A 20208-nucleotide genomic window follows, 5' to 3' on the forward strand; every position below is an offset into this window, starting at 1 on the left:
AGAACCGGAACAACCGGAGACTCTGTCCACTACAACAGCCGGTGATAACACACGGAACAAGAAAATTGCCAACAGGCAACAGGGAGGGTGCTGGGTCTCCCAATACGGAACTATAAGAAAAAGAATTTACGGTAAGTAACAAAATTCTCTTTTTCTTTATCGTTCCTTTGGGAGTCCCAGACCATGGGACATTCCAAAGCTGTCCCTGGGTGGGAATAAACAGAAAAAACTAAGAAGCAGGCGGAGCCTAACTTCCCAAGTGGGAGACAGCCGCCTGAAGGATGCGTCTGCCCAAGCTCGCATCTGCCGAAGCATGAGCATGCACTTGGTAGTGCTTCGAAAAGGTATGCAGGCTAGTCCAAGTGGCAGCCTGACAGACTTGTTGAGCCGTAGTCTGGTGCCTAAAAGCCCAAGAGGCACCGACAGCTCTGGTCGAGTGTGCTTTGATCCCCGGCGGGGAAGGCACCTGAGTACTCTGGTAGGCGTCCGAAATGGTCGATCTAATCCAACGGGCCAAGGTCGGCTTAGAAACAGAGAGACCCTTGCGCCGCCCTGTGGTTAGCACAAAAAGAGAGGTGCACCGCCTAAGCGCAGCGGTGCGAGCCACATAAATCCGGAAAGCACGCACCGGATCTAGAGTATGCAGCGCTTTCTCAAAGCGATGAACAGGGGCCGGACAGAAGGAAGGCAAGGAAATATCCTGGTTAAGGTGGAAGGGAGAGACCACCTTAGGAAGAAAGTCCGGGGTCGCACGGAGAACTACCTTGTCTTGGTGAAAAACCAAAAAAGGTGACTCCGAGGAGAGCGCAGCCAAATCAGAGATTCTCCTGAGAGAAGTTATGGCAACTAGAAAGGCCACCTTTTGAGAAAGACGATACAAAGAAACCTCCCTAAGAGGCTCAAAGGGGGGTTTCTGCAATACCGTGAGGACCAAGTTAAGGTCCCAGGGATCCAAGGGCCGCCGATAAGGCGGAATGATGTGAGACGCACCTTGCATGAAGGTGCGGATTTGAGCCACCTGGGCGATACGCCGCTGGAACAGCACTGATAGAGCTGAGACTTGTCCCTTGAGAGAGTTAAGGGACAGTCCTAGCTGCAGACCGGACTCTAAAAAAGACAGAAGGGTCGGCAACGAGAATGGCCAAGGAGAATGGCCGGAAGAGCGACACCAGGACAGGAAAATTTTCCAAGTCCTGTGATAGATCTTGACGGAGGAAGACTTACGGGCCCGAGTCATAGTGGAGATGACTTCAGGAGGAATACCAGAAGCCGTCAAAAGCCAGGACTCAAGAGCCACGCCATCAAATTGAGTGCCGCAGAATTCGGGCGGAAAAACGGACCTTGCGAGAGCAGGTCTGGACGGTCCGGAAGATGCCACGGCATCTCCACGGACAGTTGGAGCAGGTCCGGATACCAAGCTCGCCTGGGCCAGTCCGGTGCAATGAGGATGACTTGACGGCCCTCCATTCTGATCTTGCGCAGGACTCTGGGCAAGAGAGCTAGAGGGAGAAACACGTAGGACAGACGAAACTGGGACCAGTCTTGAACCAGAGCGTCCGCGGCGAAGGCCTGAGGATCGTGGGAGCGAGCCACGTAAACCGGAACCTTGTTGTTCTGACTGGATGCCATTAGGTCCACGTCCGGAGTGCCCCATTTGCGGCAGATTGACTGAAACACTGCCGGATCCAGGGACCACTCGCCACCGTCCACGGATTGACGGCTGAGCTAATCTGCTTCCCAGTTTTCTACGCCAGGGATGTGGACTGCGGATATGGTGGACTTGGAGTCCTCCGCTCATTGAAGGATGCGTTGGACCTCCAACATTGCCAGGCGGCTGCGTGTCCCACCTTGGTGATTGATGTAGGCAACCGCTGTCACGTTGTCTGACTGGACTCGAATGTGCCTGCCCGCCAACAGGTGGTGAAAGGCTAGGAGAGCTAGAAGCACAGCTCTGGTTTCCAGCACATTGATTGAAAGGGCTGACTCGGACGGAGTCCAAGTGCCCTGAGCTCTGTGGTGGAGATGTACCGCTCCCCAGCCGGATAGGCTGGCATCCGTGGTGAGAATCACCCAGGACGGAGCCAGGAAGGAGCGCCCTTGGGACAGGGAGATGGGTCGAAGCCACCACTGAAGAGAGCTCCTGGTCCGTGGCGACAGAGCCACTAACCTCTGCAAGGAGGAAGGCCGCTTGTCCCAACAGCGGAGGATGTCCAGCTGCAGAGGACGCAGATGGAACTGGGCAAAGGGAACCGCCTCCATGGAAGCCACCATTTGACCCAGCACCTGCATCAGGCGCCTGAGGGAATAACGGCGGGGCCTCAGGAGAGAGCGCACCGCTAGCCGGAGAGACTGCTGTTTGATTAAGGGCAACTTCACAAGTGCCGGAAAAGTCTCGAACTGCATCCCTAGGTACGTGAGACTCTGAGTCGGAGTCAGAGTGGATTTGGGAAAATTGACAATCCACCCGAATTGGGCTAGGGTGGCGAGAGTGAGCGAAACACTCCGCTGACAGTCTGCGCTGGATGGACCCTTGACCAGAAGGTCGTCCAGGTAAGGGAGCACTGCCAACCCCTGGAGGTGCAGGACCGCAATCACTGCCGCCATGACCTTGGTGAATACCCGAGGGGCCGTGGCTAACCCGAAGGGGAGAGCCACGAATTGGAAATGATCCTCTCCTATCGCAAAACGTAACCAACGCTGATGTGACACTGCGATTGGCACATGTAGATAGGCATCTCTGATGTCGATGGACGCCAGGAACTCCCCTTGGGTCATAGAGGCAATGACTGATCGCAGGGACTCCATGCGAAAATGCCGCACCCGAACATGCTTGTTGAGAAGCTTGAGATCCAGGATGGGCCGGAAGGTACCGTCCTTTTAGGAACTAGGAAGAGATTTGAGTAAAAACCTCTGAACCGTTCCTGAGCGGGAACTGGGACAATCACTCCGTTTGCCTGCAAGGACGCCACGGCCTGCGAGAAGGCGGCGGCCTTGGAGCAGGGGGGAGTTGAGAGAAAAAATCTGTTTGGAGGGCTGGAAGAGAATTCTATCCTGTAGCCGTGAGATATGATGTCTCTCACCCACTGATCGGAGACTTGTTTTAACCAAGCGTCGCCAAAGTGGGAGAGCCTGCCACCGACTAAGGATATAGTTGGAGCGGGCCGAGAGTCATGAGGAAGCTGCCTTAGTGGCAGAACCTCCTACGGTCTTCTGCGGACGCGCTTTTGGGCGCCAGTTGGATTTCTGATCCTTGGCCGAGTTAGCGGACGAGGCGGAAGGCTTAGAGGATGACCAGTTGGAGGAACGAAAGGAACGAAACCTCGATTGATTCTTACCCTGGGCGGGTTTCCTGGTCTTGGTTTGTGGCATGGAAGTACTCTTCCCGCCAGTAGCTTCTTTAATGATTTCATCCAGTTGTTCACCAAACAGCCGTGAACCAGCAAAAGGGAGCCCAGCAAGAAACTTCTTGGAAGAAGCATCTGCCTTCCACTCTCGAAGCCACAAAATCCTGCGGATAACAAGAGAATTAGCTGAAGCCACCGCAGTGCGGTGAGCAGCCTCTAGCATGGCAGACATGGCATAAGATGAAAAAGCTGAAGCCTGAGCAGTTAAGGTAACCATCTCAGGCATAGATTCCCTGGTGAGGGAATGCATCTCCTCTAGAGAAGCAGAGATGGCTTTGAGAGCCCACACTGCTGCAAAAGTCGGGGGAAACGCGGCCCCCGCAGCTTCATACACAGATTTGGCCAGAAGGTCAATCTGACGGTCAGTGGAATCCTTAAGTGAGGTGCCGTCAGCCACCGACACAACGGTCCGGGCTGAGAGCCTAGACACCGGGGGGTCTACCTTTGGGGAGTGAGACCACACCTTGACCACCTCAGGTGGAAATGGAAACCGGTCATCAGAACCACGCTTTGGAAAGCGTTTGTCAGGGCAGGCCCTGGGTTTGGTCACAGCGGTCTGAAAACTGGAGTGGTTAAAGAACACACTCTTCACTCTCTTAGGCGAGGTAAACTGATGTTTTTCTGCCAAAGAGAGTTGCTCCTCTGATACTGGCGGATTGAGATCCAGCACAGAATTAATAGAAGCAATCAAATCACTAAGGTCCGAGTCACCCTCAGAGAAATCGAAGGGATACATAGCCTCCGAGCCCCCAGTGAGGGCATCCTCCTCAGCTAGAGAGTCAGCTCTTGAGACAGAGCCGTGGGATGGGGAGGGGGAGGAAACCCTGCGCCTTCTCTTAGAAGGACGGGGTCTGGGATCAGATGATGAATCCTCCGTGAGCTCTGATGGACGGAGTTCAGAGGATAGGAGTCCTCTGTCAAGAGTATTAGAGGCACCCTGTGAGGGGGGCTGATGCATATTCATCAAAGTCCTGGACAAAAGTCCCATGGACTCAGCAAATGACTGGGATATGGACCTAGAAAAAGACTTTACCCAGGCCGGGGGTTCAGTCACAGGTGCAGAGGCAGCCGGAGAGACCACTGGGGGTGAGACTCCAGGCTGTGGCACCGCCAGTTAGAGCAACCATCACAGTGTGGATAAATGCTCAGCTCAGGCAGCAGGAGCTTACATGCAGTGCATGCAGCATAAAGCTTTGGAGCCTTGCTCCTTGTGTGAGACATGCTGCTGGAGTGGGGGCTTTGCAGAGAATGAACCCCAGGGAGAATATACAGAGGTCCACAATCGGAGACCGGCTGTGGCTTACCAGACCGCTGAGCGCGGTGTTGTGTGCCCTCCAGATCCCGAAGCCCGGTCCCCCAGTGCACAGCACCTCAGCAGAGATGCAGAATGCAGGATGTCCCAGAGCAGAGTGAACTCTGCCTCAGAAATGGGGCGTTCCTATAAAAGAGCGGGAACTGGAGGGCTGTGTAGAACGGCCGCCGGGAGGAGCCGAACCTGTCCCTCTGCATGAGTGACATGCGAGGGCAGGAAAACAAAACTAGGCCTCCGGCGAAGCCGGGGCCTAAATTTAATCGGCGAGGCCGACAAGCAGGCACCATCGGCGCGGTTCTCTGGCAAAAGCTGGAGAACCCGCCGGAAAAGTTAAAAACAATCACATACAGCATACTCTCATACAATAAAGAACCGGGGCCCCCAACATAAACGTCTCAGGTACTTAGCTGCTGAGACGCAGGGCCATGTCCCTGGGGATGAGTGCTCCGGTCCAACAGAATCCTCAAGGGGCTGTGGATGGAGACCGGACTCCTGCCAGGCATGGAGACCGTGCTGGCTCCCACTTCAAGCCAGAGCCCAGAAGGGATGGCGAAGGAGCGCGGCATGTAAGGCTTCAGCCTTGTAAATCAACCTTAACAACACCGCCGACACAGTGGGGTGAGAAGGGACATGCCGGGAGTCCAGACATGGACCCGCTTTTCTTCAAACTCTTTCCAAAAGTCAAACAAATCAGATGAGAATGCATGTGTGGATGTATGACCTCCTGAACACAAAGCGATAAACTGGCTAGGACTGGCTACCAGGGGGTGTATAAGGTCAGAGGGAGGAGCTACACTTTTAAGTGTAGTACTTTGTGTGTCCTCCGGAGGCAGAAGCTAAACACCCATGGTCTGGGTCTCCCAATGGAACGATAAAGAAATGGTAATAATAGCAAGCTTTCGAGACTACGCAGATCTCTTCATTAGGCTCAGTATAACACAAAATCTGAGAAGTCACATATTTATACACAACAGGACATAGACAAAGGATAAGATGAACATTCCCAGCTGACATTAGGACTACAAGATCCCAGACACCAATGTCGTGTACTTAATTATATGTACCAAATGTCCAACTCGGGGTCTGTATGTAGGGGAGACCAGACAAAAGCTCAGAATAAGGATGAATCCTCATCGCCAAACAATTAGAGAAAAAAAGATAGATCTACCTGTGGCCATACAGTTTTGTAACCCTGGACACAGCATCACGGATATGAAATTACTGTTATTGAAAGGAATGTTCAAATGCCAGAGAGACAAAGGAGTCTGGGAGTACCAAAATATGATGACCTTTGACACATTTAGAGCAGGAATGAATGTGTCACATGGATTTGTGTTTTTTTACATCACTTACGAAATGTGCTCTTCAGAGCATCTGGAGGCATCACAACTCTGGACCAGACCCCAATCTGAAGACAGTAAAACTTTCACACTCCTTATCTGTGTCGCCCCCGTGCCAGCAGCCGACGCCGCTGGGATCCGGGGCCTACGGTACGGCTCGAGGAGTTCCCCGGACCCGGGGGTCGCGCGGACACTCCAAATAAAAGGGGGGACGTATTTGTACGGGATTGATTGTAGATTGTCTGTGACGCCACCCACGTTGTGTGGTGAGGTGGGACATCACCGCTGCTGTTGTGGGATATCCGGGGGAGATGTGATGGCAGCCGGATGTTAACCTCTCCGTGGGTAGGGATGGTTGCCCCGGGGTCCAGTGTCTCTGTGCAGGGTTTGGCGATGGTAGGGGCTTGCACGCCCGGATGGACCAAGGGATAGTTGGTTACTCACTATTGAATGAATCACACGAGTCTTTTGGTAAACCAAGGTGCTGCTGGCCGGCCGCCGCGGCCGGTTGTACTCTGGTCCGCTCACCCGGGCTGGTGGTCGTGGTCCTTTCCTCTACACTGTTTTGTGTATTGTGGACTGCCTGGTGTGGAACTCAGGAGTTTGCTCCCGGCTGTTTGTGTGCCTAAGGAGCCGTGCCCATCTGACACTGACCCGTGGGATCTGTGGGCCCTGGCGGTTGCCCTATTCCTCTCTGTGGGTGGTTGTCTACTTTTCGGGACTTAGGTTGGGACAGGACCTATAATCCTGCCCTCAATCGGTTAATTAGCTAGGCCGCTGGTTTCGGTCCTGGCTTCAGGGTCCGAATACCCCCTCTGTGCGTTGTTTCCGGTTGGGTCTTCGGTGTCGGTACCGGTGTGACCCTTCTCCGGTCCTCCGGATCTGCCGAGCTGTCTTCCTGTCTCCCGCTGATGGAGACCACCGTCTGACACATAGCCAAGGCACCAGGGCTCCGACCCTGGCACCGCTCAACTTGAACTTCCTCTGCTGGAGCTACACCTAGCTCTAGCCCACACTCCTCTCAACTTGAACTACCAACTTCACTCTGCTTGCTTTCCCACCCCGGGCTGTCTAGACCCCTAGGTGGGCGTTTCCTAACCACCTGGTCCCGCTCACTGGTGTGCCTGTCTTGCCCTGAGGGGTGTGACTAGGGTTTCAGGTCGGCTGTATGTTACCTAGGTGAGGGAAGGTGTTATGCGGGGGCCTATGTGTGACTACCTGGCTTAACCAGGGCGTCACATATCTATGAACTGCTTCAATATTTACTGCCACAACTGTTTGTCCCATTCCCATACTGATTGTTCTACTTCACATAACGTGTCTTATTTGCTGCACTATTCTATGTTCTGTTGTCTATAAATATGTGACTCTTCAGATGTTGTGTTATACTGAGCCTGATGAAGAGACCTGCGTAGTCTCGAAAACTTGCTATTTATTACCATCTTTCTAGTTCGCCATTAAAAGACATCAAAAACTGAGGACTCTCAGTTCTTTTAAACAGTTTTTTGTCCTTGGCAAGGAAAGAACTAACCCATTATTTCTTCCATTTATACGCACAACTCGTGCCTGCACCCTTTTATGCTACATGGTAAGAATACATCCTTGGTAGGGAAAGCGTTAAAAAAATGTACATGTCTTTGCTATGGAAAGGGCTAAAAAAAAATGTTTTGTTTCTATCCTTTGTTCCCACTAATTGAAATTGTACTGAATAAATTTATGTGGACCATACTGCTACTGTTTTTTATTATATACCGCTTTCAAGTGCATGTCATTTAGATTGTACCATCTTACAAATAAGCTAGGATTCAGGCAGTTGGACATAATACATTTTTTGTTTCTCATTCAATGTATGATTAGAGATATATATATATATATATTGCTCACCTGTGCGAAAGGGGTCACTATCATGTCTTCTCCATGCCTAAATAATCAACAATGAACAATAGATAAGAATGGGATCATTTATCCTGTATCATTTTTAGTATAAAGCTTAGCGATGTTATACATTTTTGCACTGTAAATGTTTTATTTCATATTTTACTCTGAAAAGTAATCCGAATTCTGAAGCTGCTAAGTAATGGTGAAAATGCTGATACTCACAAGTCGCTGGCAATAGACGAATTCCTTGACATGGCTTTTGGAGAGAGGTCATAGTCGCTGTCAGAACGATACAGAAAAGACTCTCTTCTCTGGCTGTGGGGAAAGTTGCCCTGCAAAACCAGACCTGAGCCTGGACTTGCTTGGGGGTCCAAGGGGCTTCTTCCTGCTGATAAGCCATTTTCAACATCAAAGCTGAAATAAAGGTGAAAAAAAATATTTAGACAAAATACACCATTTTTTAAGTTCCTAACAGCCTTTTTTTTTTTTCTTCCATAATTTTTATTTTTCATGGTTTGCTCAGAATCATGACATTCTGGCTCCTAGGCTGTATGCATTAACAGTACTTGTCTGTTCTCCTATGCATAAATGTATTCATAGACAAGGTACTTTTATTAAACCAAGGGGGTGCAGACATATCGGTTGTGACTTTTCAATTATCTTTTAGAAACTGACAACAAACTATCAGAATCTACCTATGTAGAGACGGGATGTTTAATTTGAAAAATTAACACAACAATGGATTTTAGGACACAAAGATAGTTTGGTGTGCACAAATAGACTTTTGTACATAAAAGTGGAAGATATTAGATTTGTTAAAAAGAATCTGTCAGCCTTTTTTTTTTTATATGGAATCTGAGAAGTGCATGATATAAAGGTATAAAGCCTGATTACAAGGATATATCACTTACTAGCCTGCTTAGTGCAGTTTTGCTGGAGTTCTTTTTTAAACATGTAGCAGTGCTCAAAATGCTGAGCTGTGTATAACCCCTCTCACACCCCTGACTGGTACTGTCCTGTACACTGTGCATTGTCAGTTTGCTACCAAACAGTGATGAGGGAGGGGTTATAAAGATTAGCCTGACTTCCTTGCATGGAACAGCTAGTCCTCTAGTAATTTCCTACTGATAGTTGTTTTTCTTAAGGTTGAAGGTCTATTTCAACCTATAGCATAACATGTTGATCTAGAGGAAGGCAAAACCAAATGGCGCAGATGCTAATTGTCCCATATTCGGGGGGGAAAATTGCTTTCCAACTTCACATAGTCCAATTAGACTAGTTCTGTAGATTAAGTTTCCAGGGAACAAATACTGAATGTATTGAAACTATAGCAAGCTACTGAACAAGGGACACACACTTGGAATCAGACCTTTTGCCTCTACATCGCGCTGCTCTCAGATTACATCACAAAAGCCTCCTGACAGTTGTCCTTTAAGAAGAGGGGCTTCAAAGGCCCCATGCTCATTAAATGGCTGTCAGCTGATTGTTTGACTGATGGTTATTTCCTCCAAATATCCCATACATCGCAACGCTCAACTGTGTTCTCTATGAGAGCTACACTAGACTCATCTGACAGCAACTTATCTCTAGATAGGAATTCCAATGACCGATTCTATTCAAATCAAATCAAATCAAATAAGCTTTATTGGCAGGACCAAATACAAATTAGTTTTGCCAAAGCAAGTGTACATTAGGGACTGGGGCTGTGGGGATGGTGGGTGGGGACTGTAGGAAGGATGGATGGGGCACATCCAGGGTGGGGACTGTGGGGGCACTTCTAGGATGGGGGCTATGGAAGTCCATGGCTTATGATGGGGCATATCCAGGGTGGGGACTGTAGTAACGGTGGTTGGGGCATATCCAGGGTGGGGATTGGGGGGCCACATCTGGGATGGGGGGCTATGGAAGTCCATGACTTATCATAGTTCTCTTTCTCGAAGTCTATGACATTCGCTCACATACTGCGCTGCTATCTCCACTGCGCTCTCTTCTTCCCCCAGCAGGATATATATTTTCTTTTCCTCCTTCATGGAGCTGAAATCCGGGAAGAGATGTGATAGTCTCCTGAAGTGAGTGTCCCTCACTGCTGAGTACTTGGTGCAGTGTAGCAGGAAGTGGGTTTCATCCTCCAGGGCCTCCAGGTCACAGTGTTGGCACAGTCTGTCCTCCCTGGGCTTGTAGCTCTGCTTGTGTCGACCGGATTCGATGGCTAGACTGTGGGCACTGAGTCTATATCGGCTCAGGGTCCTGCGGTCTCTGGGATCCGGGAGTTTTTCCAGATATGGGGCCAGTCTGTAGTCTCTCTGTAGACTCTGGTACGTAGTCAGTTTCTGTGAGGTGTTGATGTCGGTCCTCCAGTCATTGACATACCTCTCCTGGCCCTCGTCTACCATCTTCCTGATTCTGGTTCTTGTCAGGCTGCTGTGATTGGTTATTTTGTCCAGTTGGGTTTGGGAGAGCTGTGCCAGGGGTCCTGGTTCATCTGGCCCACGTATATATATCAGAGCTTTGTGGTGATGGGAGCTTGGATTGCTACTCTGTAGGTGAGCCTGAAATGATAGTGACCTCTTCAGAGCTGCTAGGTGTAGAGGGAATCTGCCCAGCTCAGCTCGACAGGCACTGTTGGAGGTGCTTCGATGGACCTGGAGAAGGTGCTTACAGAATTCCAGGTGGAATATTTCTGTTGGGCTGGAATCCCACCTTGACCAATCTGGGTAAGTGTGAGGGCCCCAAACTTCACTGCCGTACAGGAGGATTGGGGCAATGATGGAATCGAAGATTTTTAGCCAGACCCTCACTGGTGGCTTCAGATGATACAATTTCCTTCGGATGGCATAAAAGGTTTGCAGGCCTTGTTTTTCAGGGTCTCTATGGCTTGTTTGAAGCTCCCTGACTGGTGAATTTCCAGGCCCAAGTAGGTGTATTTGTCTGTTCCTGTTAGAGTGCAGCCGTTTACGACAAATGAAGGATGCTGGTCAAATCTTCTTTTTCTCTTCTGGAACACCATGATGTTGGTTTTCTTTAGATTGATCGGTAGTGCCCATGTGGAGCTGAATTTCTCCAAAATTTGTAGGTTGTCTTGGAGACCTTTCTCGGTTGGTGACACCGGCAGCAGTAGGTCATCTGCATAGAGCAAGAATTTCACCTGGGCGTCATGGAGTGTGAAACCTGGAGCAGGTGAAGATTCTAGAGGAGTAGCCAGCTCATTGATGTAAATATTGAAGAGCGTTGGACTTAGGCTGCAGCCCTGTCTGACTCCTCAGCTCTGCTGGAAATAGGCCGTTCTTCTACCGTTCACACTCACGCTGCAGAGGTTCTCAGTGTAGGAGCTTTTGATGACATCGTAGGTCTTTCCTCCTATTCCGCTTTCCAGCATTTTTAAGAACAAGCCCGGGTGCCACACTGAGTCAAAGGCCTTTTTAAAGTCTACAAAGCAGGCGTATATCTTCCCATGCTTTGTATTGTGGACGTGGCTCTGAATGAGACTGTGCTGGGTGTAGATGTGGTCCGTGGTGCGGTGGTTTGGCACGAACCCTGCTTGGCTTTTGCTCAGGACATTGTGCTCGGTAAGGAAGCTGATGATCCTTTTGTTTAGGATGCTGTTGAACAGTTTTCCCAAGTTACTGCTGACACATATGCCTCTGTAGTTGGCAGGGTCATACCTGTCCCCACTCTTGTGGATCGGTGTCATGAGTCCTTGGTTCCAGGTACGAGGGAAGTAGCCAGCACTCAGCACAATGTTGAACAGTTTAACCATTGCAGCTTGAATTTCTGGTGGGCTGTACTTCAACATCTCTGGGGGGATTCCATCCAGACCACTAGATTTTTTACACTTTATGGAAGTGATTTTCTCGGCAACTTCCTGTAATGTAATTGGTGTGTCCAGTGGGTTTTGGAAGTTTTTGATTTTCTCTTCCATTGCCTTTAGTTTTGACGTTATGTTTTCCTGCTCTTGGCTTAGTCCTTCTTTTGGGATGTCTTTGTAGAGGTCTCTGAAGTACTGGAGCCAGATGTTGCCATTTTGGATATGGGTGTCATTCTTTTTCTTGCTCTTTGTGTCCATGTGGTTCCATATTTCCCAGAAGGACTTGTCTTGGAGGGCGTCTTGGAGTTGGCTAAGTTTGGTAGAGATGTAGCTCTGCTTCTTCCTCCTGAGGATGGTTTTGTACTGCTTTTGTATGGTGTCATAGGCTTCCCTCAGGTCTGGGTTGTTGGGGTCTCTGTGTTTATTGTTTGAGGCTGTTCTCAGGGTCTTTTGAACGGCTTTACACTCTTTGTCAAACCAACCATTGATCTGCTTTTCTTTTGGCCTCTTGTAGTTGACTTGTTTGAGGTCAGACAATTTGGCCATGGTGTGGAATATTTTGTTGAGGTCTTTTGCAGCTTGATTCACTCCTTCTGGGTTTGACTTGTACTTGTAGCTGTAGAAGTTGTGGAGCATCTCCTGTAATTCCGGTCTGTTGGGAGCCTCTTTATATTTTATTTCTGACGTCTTGGACCATTTATAGGATGGAGGTCGGTTGTAGAGGCTGCTCTGCTGTGGCTTTTGTGTGGATGGTTTCTCTGTAGATTTTATGTACAGGAGAAGTTGGCTGTGGTCTGACAGGTGCATTTGTGGGGTGACTATGAAGGCGCTAATATTTGCCGGGTCCATATCTGTAATGGCGTAGTCTACTACACTCCTTCCTACATGGGAGTTTAGTGTATATCTTCCCAGTGAGTCTCCCTTTGTACGTCCATTAAGAATATGAAGACCTAAACTTTTACATAAGTTCAGGAGCTTTTCGCCACTTTTGTTGACTGTACTGTCATAGCTGTTTCTCTCTGAGTGTTCTGAGTCGTGACTGTCGTTCTCTGCCCCAAATATGTAGATGTTTCCATCTGTGGTCAGAAAGTCTTTTTCTCTCCCTGTTCTTGCATTGAGGTCTCCAAAGATGAGAACTTTGCCCAGGACCTGATAATGGGTGGCTTCTTCTTGTAAGATCTCAAAGCTGTCTGGATTGAAGTAGGGGGACTCTGGCGGTGGTATATAGGTGGTGCAGAGGTAGACATCGGACTGAGAGGTGAGGATGGAGCTGCTGATTCTGATCCATATGTGGCTGCCTCCTCTCTTCACTGGTTTGATGTACTTGTGGAGCTCTTCTTTATACCAGATCAATATTCCTCCTGAGCAGCGGCCCTGTTTGGTGTTTTTATTTTTAAGGGCAGGGACAGAGATTTCCCTGTATCCGATTGGCACCAGAGATTCGTTTTCAGCTCTGGTCCATGTTTCCAGGAGGATCTGAATGTCTATATTCTTCAGTCTTTGATATTCTATGTGGTGGTTTTTCTCTCCCCAACATCATCTGTTGGAGGAGAATCTCAAAGTGCTATAAATTAGACTGTAATGATCCCGCCAATATTGATGGGTTTAGTCAACTTTAGTCTAATGTGTAAGGGACCCTTAACTTACAAAATGTATGCATTAGCATTAAATGATAGACTAAAATATTTTTATTGTTAAACAACTTGTAAAATATATGAAGAAGTAAAGACACAGTGATTGAATTTACATTTACGGACTGACATTTATATATCGCTATCCTATTAAAAATGAGTAATTAGCAGAATAACCAAAATGTTCATGCCCTGAGACATACTGGATTCAGATAGTGTGAGAATGTGTAAAACCCTCAAAAGAATCAAGAGTAGGCTGTCCTTACAACTGTGTTCTGTGTAAGATTATATTATATATTAGGAAGATTATAGCTAGGTTTTGGCTGTCACAGAGCCCTTTAATTGACATTGAAACCATCAAACTCCAAGAAGAATAATAGTCGATGTGGCCACTATAAGCCTCCAGAAACAGCTGAGCGCAGCTGTGATACACTGACCCGATAACTCTCATAGAAATACAGTAAATAGGAATTATAGGAACAGTGTAGCTCAGTTGGTTCTGTAGCCTCAATCTATGCTTGGATGCTGTTATTTCAATCTCGGCCATGAACAGCTAAGATAGGAATAACGTTTAGCTTTTGTTGGATTATGGTTTCGGCCTCATTCAGACATCTGATTTTTCCACGTATGAGAAAATGGACTGATTATTTTGATCAGAGTGTGGTCCAAGTGTTATCAGTTTTTCTCGTACATGGAGAAAACAAAAAAAGTTTCTCTACCTTGTCCTTTCTGACACTCTGAAAATCAGATCGCACTTGAATGTCATCTGAGCACGGTCCCAATTTTTTTCACCAACCCATAGACTTGCATTGCCAATTTTTTTTTTTTTAACAGATTAAAATTGGACATATCTCTGCGAAAACCTACGGACTTGAATAACTATATCACAGATACTAGACCTATCTGTGAAAATTACTGATAGCACTCATACACAAAAATTAGATGTCTGAATAAGGCCTTGCAAAGTTATTAGCATGGTTTTCTGTTTAGGCAGCCACTTTTTGTAAAATGACCATGGTTTTGTAGCTTTATTAATGTTGCAATCAATACGACTGCTCTTCCTGTTAACAATAATGCTAATTTCTGTGAAGGATCTGATTTAAGACCTAACACCTTTTTACAAAATGTTCTCATTTCTGTATGTGTTGAAACGAGCAAAGAACGAACATGCTGTATTAGACCATGAGAATGATCAGAGCAGTACAGCATATTTTAGGACATGTTCGTGCTGATCTTGTGGAACGTAGTGACCTACCTACTCGTGATTAGTAAGGATAGGATATCATGGGCTGTGTCTTCATGAGAACAGAAAAATAACTGGTGGGAAGTGGGATATACAATAGGATTCTCCAATAAACCTGGAGATGTAACTAGAGTATATGCTGATATTCTCTGCAGCACACATGGATTTTAGGCCACACAAAGAAGGGGGCAGCTAATGTCTGTATTTATTCGATGAGACAAATATTTTTAAAAGGGGAGTTTTTCATTTACAAAAACATCTTCGATAGCTTATATAAAACTTTACAGATCAAGCAGTGAGTAATACTTAAGCATATACAAGTCCAACATCTTGACAACCACTGCATGCTCTGAAAATATCCAGCTGAGTTCTTTAACCCCTTCACGACCATGGACGGATATATCCGTCATGGAGCGTGTCCCGTTAAGCCCCGCCCCCTGCCGCGGGGATCGGCGCGCATATCAGCTGTTATCAACAGCTGACATGTGTGACTACATGTTCCGAGTGGAATCGCATTCCACCCGGAACATTAACCCCTTACATCTCGCTGCCAAGTCTGACAGCGAGATGTATATGCGCGCGGCCATGTTTTTTACTTACCGCCGCCCCCACCAGAAGTCATGTGAGTGATCACGTGACTTTCGGGGGTTTCCATCGTAGCACAGGGTCATGTGATGACGCCTGCAGCTATGACGTTTTACGTTCGTTTTCACCCGGCCGGGAGCAGGGTGAAAACAAAAGTGACTGAATCTGCTGTTTACAGCTGTATAGCTGTGATCAGCAGATAGATAATAGCGATTGGATTGCTGATCGCTATAGCCCCCTAGGGGGACTAGTAAAATAAAAATAAAAAAAAGTTAAAAAAAAGTTTTAAAAAATAAAAAAAAAAACAAACCTAAAAGTTCAAATCACCCCCCTTTTCCCCCCATTGAAAATTAAAGGGTTAAAAAAATAAATAAATATACACATATTTGGTATCGCCGCGTTCAGAAATGCCCGATCTATCAAAATATAAAATCAATTAATCTGACTGGTAAACGGCGTAGTGGCAAAAAAATTCCAAACGCCAATATTACGTTTTTTAGTCGCCGCAAGTTTTACGCAAAATGCAATAACAGGCGATCAAAACGTAGCATCTGCGCAAAAATGGTACCATTAGAAACGTCAGCTCGAGACGTAAAAAATAAGTTGTCACTGAGCCATAGATCCCAAAAAATGAGAACGCTACGTGTTTTGGAAAATGGCGCAAAACGTGCGCCACTTTTATTGGACAAACTTCTGAATTTTTTTTAACCCCTTAGATACAAGTAAACCTATACATATTTGGTGTCTACAAACTCACACCGACCTCAGGCATCATACCCACACATCAGTTTTACCATATAGTGAACACTGTGAATAAAACATCCCAAAAACTATTGTGCCATCACACTTTTTTTGCAGTTTTTCCCCACTTGGAATTTTTTTGCTGTTTTCCAGTACACCATATGGTAAAACTTATGGTTTCATTTAAAAGTACAACTTGTCCCGCAAAAAACAAGCCTTCATATGGCAAGATTGACAGAAAAATAAAAAAGTTAAGGCTCTCGGAAGAAGGGGAGCAAAAAACAAAAATGCAAAAACGGAAAGTGCCCCGGGGCTGAAGGGGTTAAAGGGAGCCTGTCAGCAGATTTGGGCCCTATAAGCTACGGCAACCACCACTGAGCTCTTATATACAGCATTCTAACATGCTGTATGTAAGAGCCCAGGCCGCTGTGCAGAACGTAAAAATGACTTTATAATACTCACCTAAACAATCGCTGCAGTGGAGTTGGGTCACATGGGTGTGTCTGTTCTCCGGTGCCGGCGCCTCCTCTTTTGGCTATCTTCGTCCTCCTTTTCCTGTGTGCATGACGTGTCCTACGTCATCCACACTCGCCGGTCCTGCGTATGACCTCAATGTTGGCGAGTGTGGATTACGTACGACACATCATGCACCCCGGCTTCAGAAGAAGGACGACAAAGATGGCCGAAAGAGGAGGCGCCAGCACCGGAGAACAGAGACGCTCATATTATTATTATTATTATTATTATTTATTTATAGAGCACCATTAATTCCATGGTGCTGTACATGAGAAGGGGGGTAACATACAAAATACGTATACAAGTTACAGTAGACAGACTAGTACAGAGGGAAGAGGGCCCTACCCTTGCGGGCTTACATTCTATAGGATTATGGGGAGGAGACAATAGGTGGGGTGTAGGTCAGGCGGCGGCTCCGCACGGTAGTCGGGCGGCAGCTCGGGCGCTCATATGACCCAACTCCACCGCAGCGACCATTTAGGTAAGTATTATAAAGTCATTTTTATGTTCTACACAGCGGCCTGTGCTCTTATATACAGCATGTTAGAATGCTGTATATAAGAGCCCAGTGGTGGTTGCCATAGCTTAAAGGCCCCAAATCTGTTGACAGGTTCCCTTTAATCCAGAGGGTAAAACATAAGCTGGAATTATAATGTCGAAGAATCACTTATCTTTCCCCTCACTTCTCTTGATAAAAAAAACCCTGCATTATCACCCCAATGCATAGTGTTAAATGGCCGCTGACTGGCAACATGCCTTGTTCTCGGTAGCAGTGCAGCACAAAAGATCATTTCACCCAACGAACTAGCCTTCTGCTCATTCATAGTGTGATCGTGAAACAAGCATTTCTAGAAGCAAGTGAACTATGGCCACCATAACAATACAGAAAAACATCAGTAATGTAAAACAAACTTAATTATTGACCTTTCACTATCACTGTAACATATAATTTACTGGTATATGACTTTGATTAAAAATCTCTATTGATCTCATGAAGATCTGTAAAAAGATCAGGAATAAGGGAGTATTATGATGTTAAAGCAAGAAAACACAAGGTCAAAAGACTATATTTATATCTCATAGGACAGACAGATGAGATACATAGGTATTTATAGCACAAAATGACTATACAAGACAGACTATGTTAAGATGCATTGCAATACATATCTTCCTCGGTCACACTTGTGTGACTTACAGTCTTCTTCCAACTAGGTATTAAATGTCAGTAAGGATCCCTTAGACCTTATTACCAATCCCTCATGGGATGAAGAGAAAACTTATTTTTCTCTTTCTAACACATGCTTGACAAATCTCATGGGCAGGGAGCTATTTCAACTGCCTCTGCATCCTCAGGATGTGGAGCAGGGGGCTATATACCGCTGCATGTTTGGAATCTCTCTGGAGGCACTTGTTAAAAGTTTCCAAGTATGTATTCCCTATTACACAGTGGAAAAACAGATTTTCTCATTTTATTAAAATTTTGATATCATGGGATAACAATGTTGATTAGCCTCATGTACATCAGAACCATATGTATGGAGCCTGCAGATAGGTTAATGGAGTCCCTGTCACTCTATGGCACCATATTATGAAGGGATGTTTCCCTAGAAGGAATGCTACAATGGGACAATGCACATTTTATCTGCTAAATTCATGAATAATCCAACAGAATCAGCTGAGTAACTTGCGGAGTGGGCGCCCACTTATGAGAGGAACTACTACTGCAGCAGATGCTAAGGGATTCATCCTGGTTCACTAGGCAAATACTACTGTGTCTGCTTTCTCTGGATACAGATACATGTAAATACTACGGTGGAACAGTATGTATATTGGCTAACAATGAGGCAGCATTGGTGTACGTTCCCACAATCAGTGTTGGCATCATATTGGACGCAGAGTGTTTTCCCTGTGTCCAAAATGCTTCATTGTACAGTAGAAGCAGAGTGGATGGAATTTATAGAAATCTCCTGCCACTGTGCTTCTTTTTCCCACAGTGTAAATTGACGCGCGGCTCAGCTTTTCGAGCTGCAGCATGTCAATTTACGCCTGCGGAGTGTTGTCCTTAGGAAGAATACAGTGAACATCCGCTGCGCACAGAACCCTTATCAGGCGCACGGATGCTGCGTTCTGCTGCGGAGAGCACTCGCATGTCCGCAAGATTAGACACGTTGCATCTAGAACATAGCATGTCCAGATTGTGGACACTTACCCATTACTGTGTGCGGTAGTAGGGACACTAAGGAAGAAACTATTAAGGCTTGATCACAAGCTGTGTTTATTCCAAGAAAAAAAGCCTCAGCATTATTCGGTACCAGCAAAGTAAACGAGATTTGTGAAATTTCATGTACAAGCTGCTTACTTTTTTTCAGATTTGAACCATCAAGGTGCTTTTCTTTTTTACCTGCAGCATGTCAATTTTTTTCAGCATTTTTGCAACATTTTCAACCATTCAAAATGGGAAAAATGCATGAAAAATGTGGCAGAATTTGTCAATATTATGCAGTCGGTTTCTTGCCAACACTCTTGTTTTGCTGCAGAAAAATCGCTGAAAATGCTCGCCATGTTCACATACCCTTACCGTGTGGGGAAGCATGTCACAGGGGACTGTTTTTGTGTAGAATACAAAAGTAAGCATTATTCTTGTCTGGGGCTAAATGGAGAATACACAAAAGAAACGAAGTCTAAATAATCTTTCAGTGTATCACTCCATTACCAGATAATGTGTGTGCTTGATGTACAACAGGGGCAGAAGGAGCAGGCCCATGATTAGCTCTTTGTACAATAGGGTCAGAAGGAAGCAGGCCCAAATTTGGTTCTTTGTACAACAGGGGCAGAAGGAGCAGGCCCATGATTAGCTCTTTGTACAACAGGGTCAGAAGGAAACTGGCCCAAATTTGGTTCTTTGTACAACAGGGGCAGAAGGAGCAGGCCCATGATTAGCTCTTTGTACAACAGGGTCAGAAGGAAACAGGCCCAAGTTTGGTTCTTTGTACAACAGGGGCAGAAGGAAGCAGGCCCATGATTGGTTCTTTGTATAACAGGGATACAAGGAAGCAGGCTCATGATTAGTTCTTTGTACAACAGGGCAAGAAGAAGCAGGCCCATGATTTTGTTCTTTGTACAACAGGGGCAGAAGTAGGAGGCCCATGATTAGTTCTTTGTACAACAGAGGCAGAAGAAGTAGGCCTACAATCTTTTCTTTTCACATCACAGATGCAATTTCGCACAATGGTGGAGGGGTTAAGTGTAGATGAGTCAAACCTGAGTTAGTCCAGGCTCAATTGACTGTAGATTCTTTCATCTGAGAAAATCCGGTCAATGACACCCTGATCAAACTGATCAGCGTTTGATCAGAGTGTTAGCAAAGTGTGAGAGAATCTGTGAGGAGAAGATGGAGAATAACATTTCTCCATCTTTTCTATTGTGTGAGTGAGTGGAAATCCGACTGCACTCTGATATAATCCGAGTGCAGTCTCATGCTTTCCACGCACCCATATGCTTGAATAGGTGAGTCTCGTCTGATTTCAGAGTAAAATCACAGTATTCTGTGATTATTTTACTCATGCCGAATTAGTATGAGAAAAAAAGCATTGGCTCCGAGTGCCATCAGATAAAAAAAAATCAGATAGCACTTGTCTGATTTATACTTTCGTGATCCTAGCCTTAGTTGCTTGTCGGTTGTACATCACGGGCAACATCGCTGCCCGTGGCGCACAACATCGCTTACACCCGTCACACATACTTACCTGCCTA

At 46.5% G+C, this 20208-nt stretch overlaps 1 protein-coding gene across 3 annotated transcripts in view; it reads right to left on the bottom strand.

The window, feature by feature from the left end:
- Positions 1 to 20208, bottom strand: part of PDE4C (phosphodiesterase 4C) — a 574417-nt gene that overhangs the window by 148875 nt on the left and 405334 nt on the right. For all 3 annotated transcript variants that reach the window (XM_075352494.1, XM_075352496.1, XM_075352495.1), the window contains exons 2-3: positions 8157 to 8348; positions 7941 to 7977 (exon numbers count right to left, since the gene is read on the bottom strand). In XM_075352494.1, the coding sequence (XP_075208609.1) occupies positions 7941 to 7977; positions 8157 to 8348 (229 nt within the window). The remainder of the gene's footprint in view (positions 1 to 7940; positions 7978 to 8156; positions 8349 to 20208) is intronic.

This window comes from Anomaloglossus baeobatrachus, chromosome 1, assembly GCF_048569485.1.
Source record: "Anomaloglossus baeobatrachus isolate aAnoBae1 chromosome 1, aAnoBae1.hap1, whole genome shotgun sequence".
NCBI lineage: Eukaryota > Metazoa > Chordata > Amphibia > Anura > Aromobatidae > Anomaloglossus > Anomaloglossus baeobatrachus.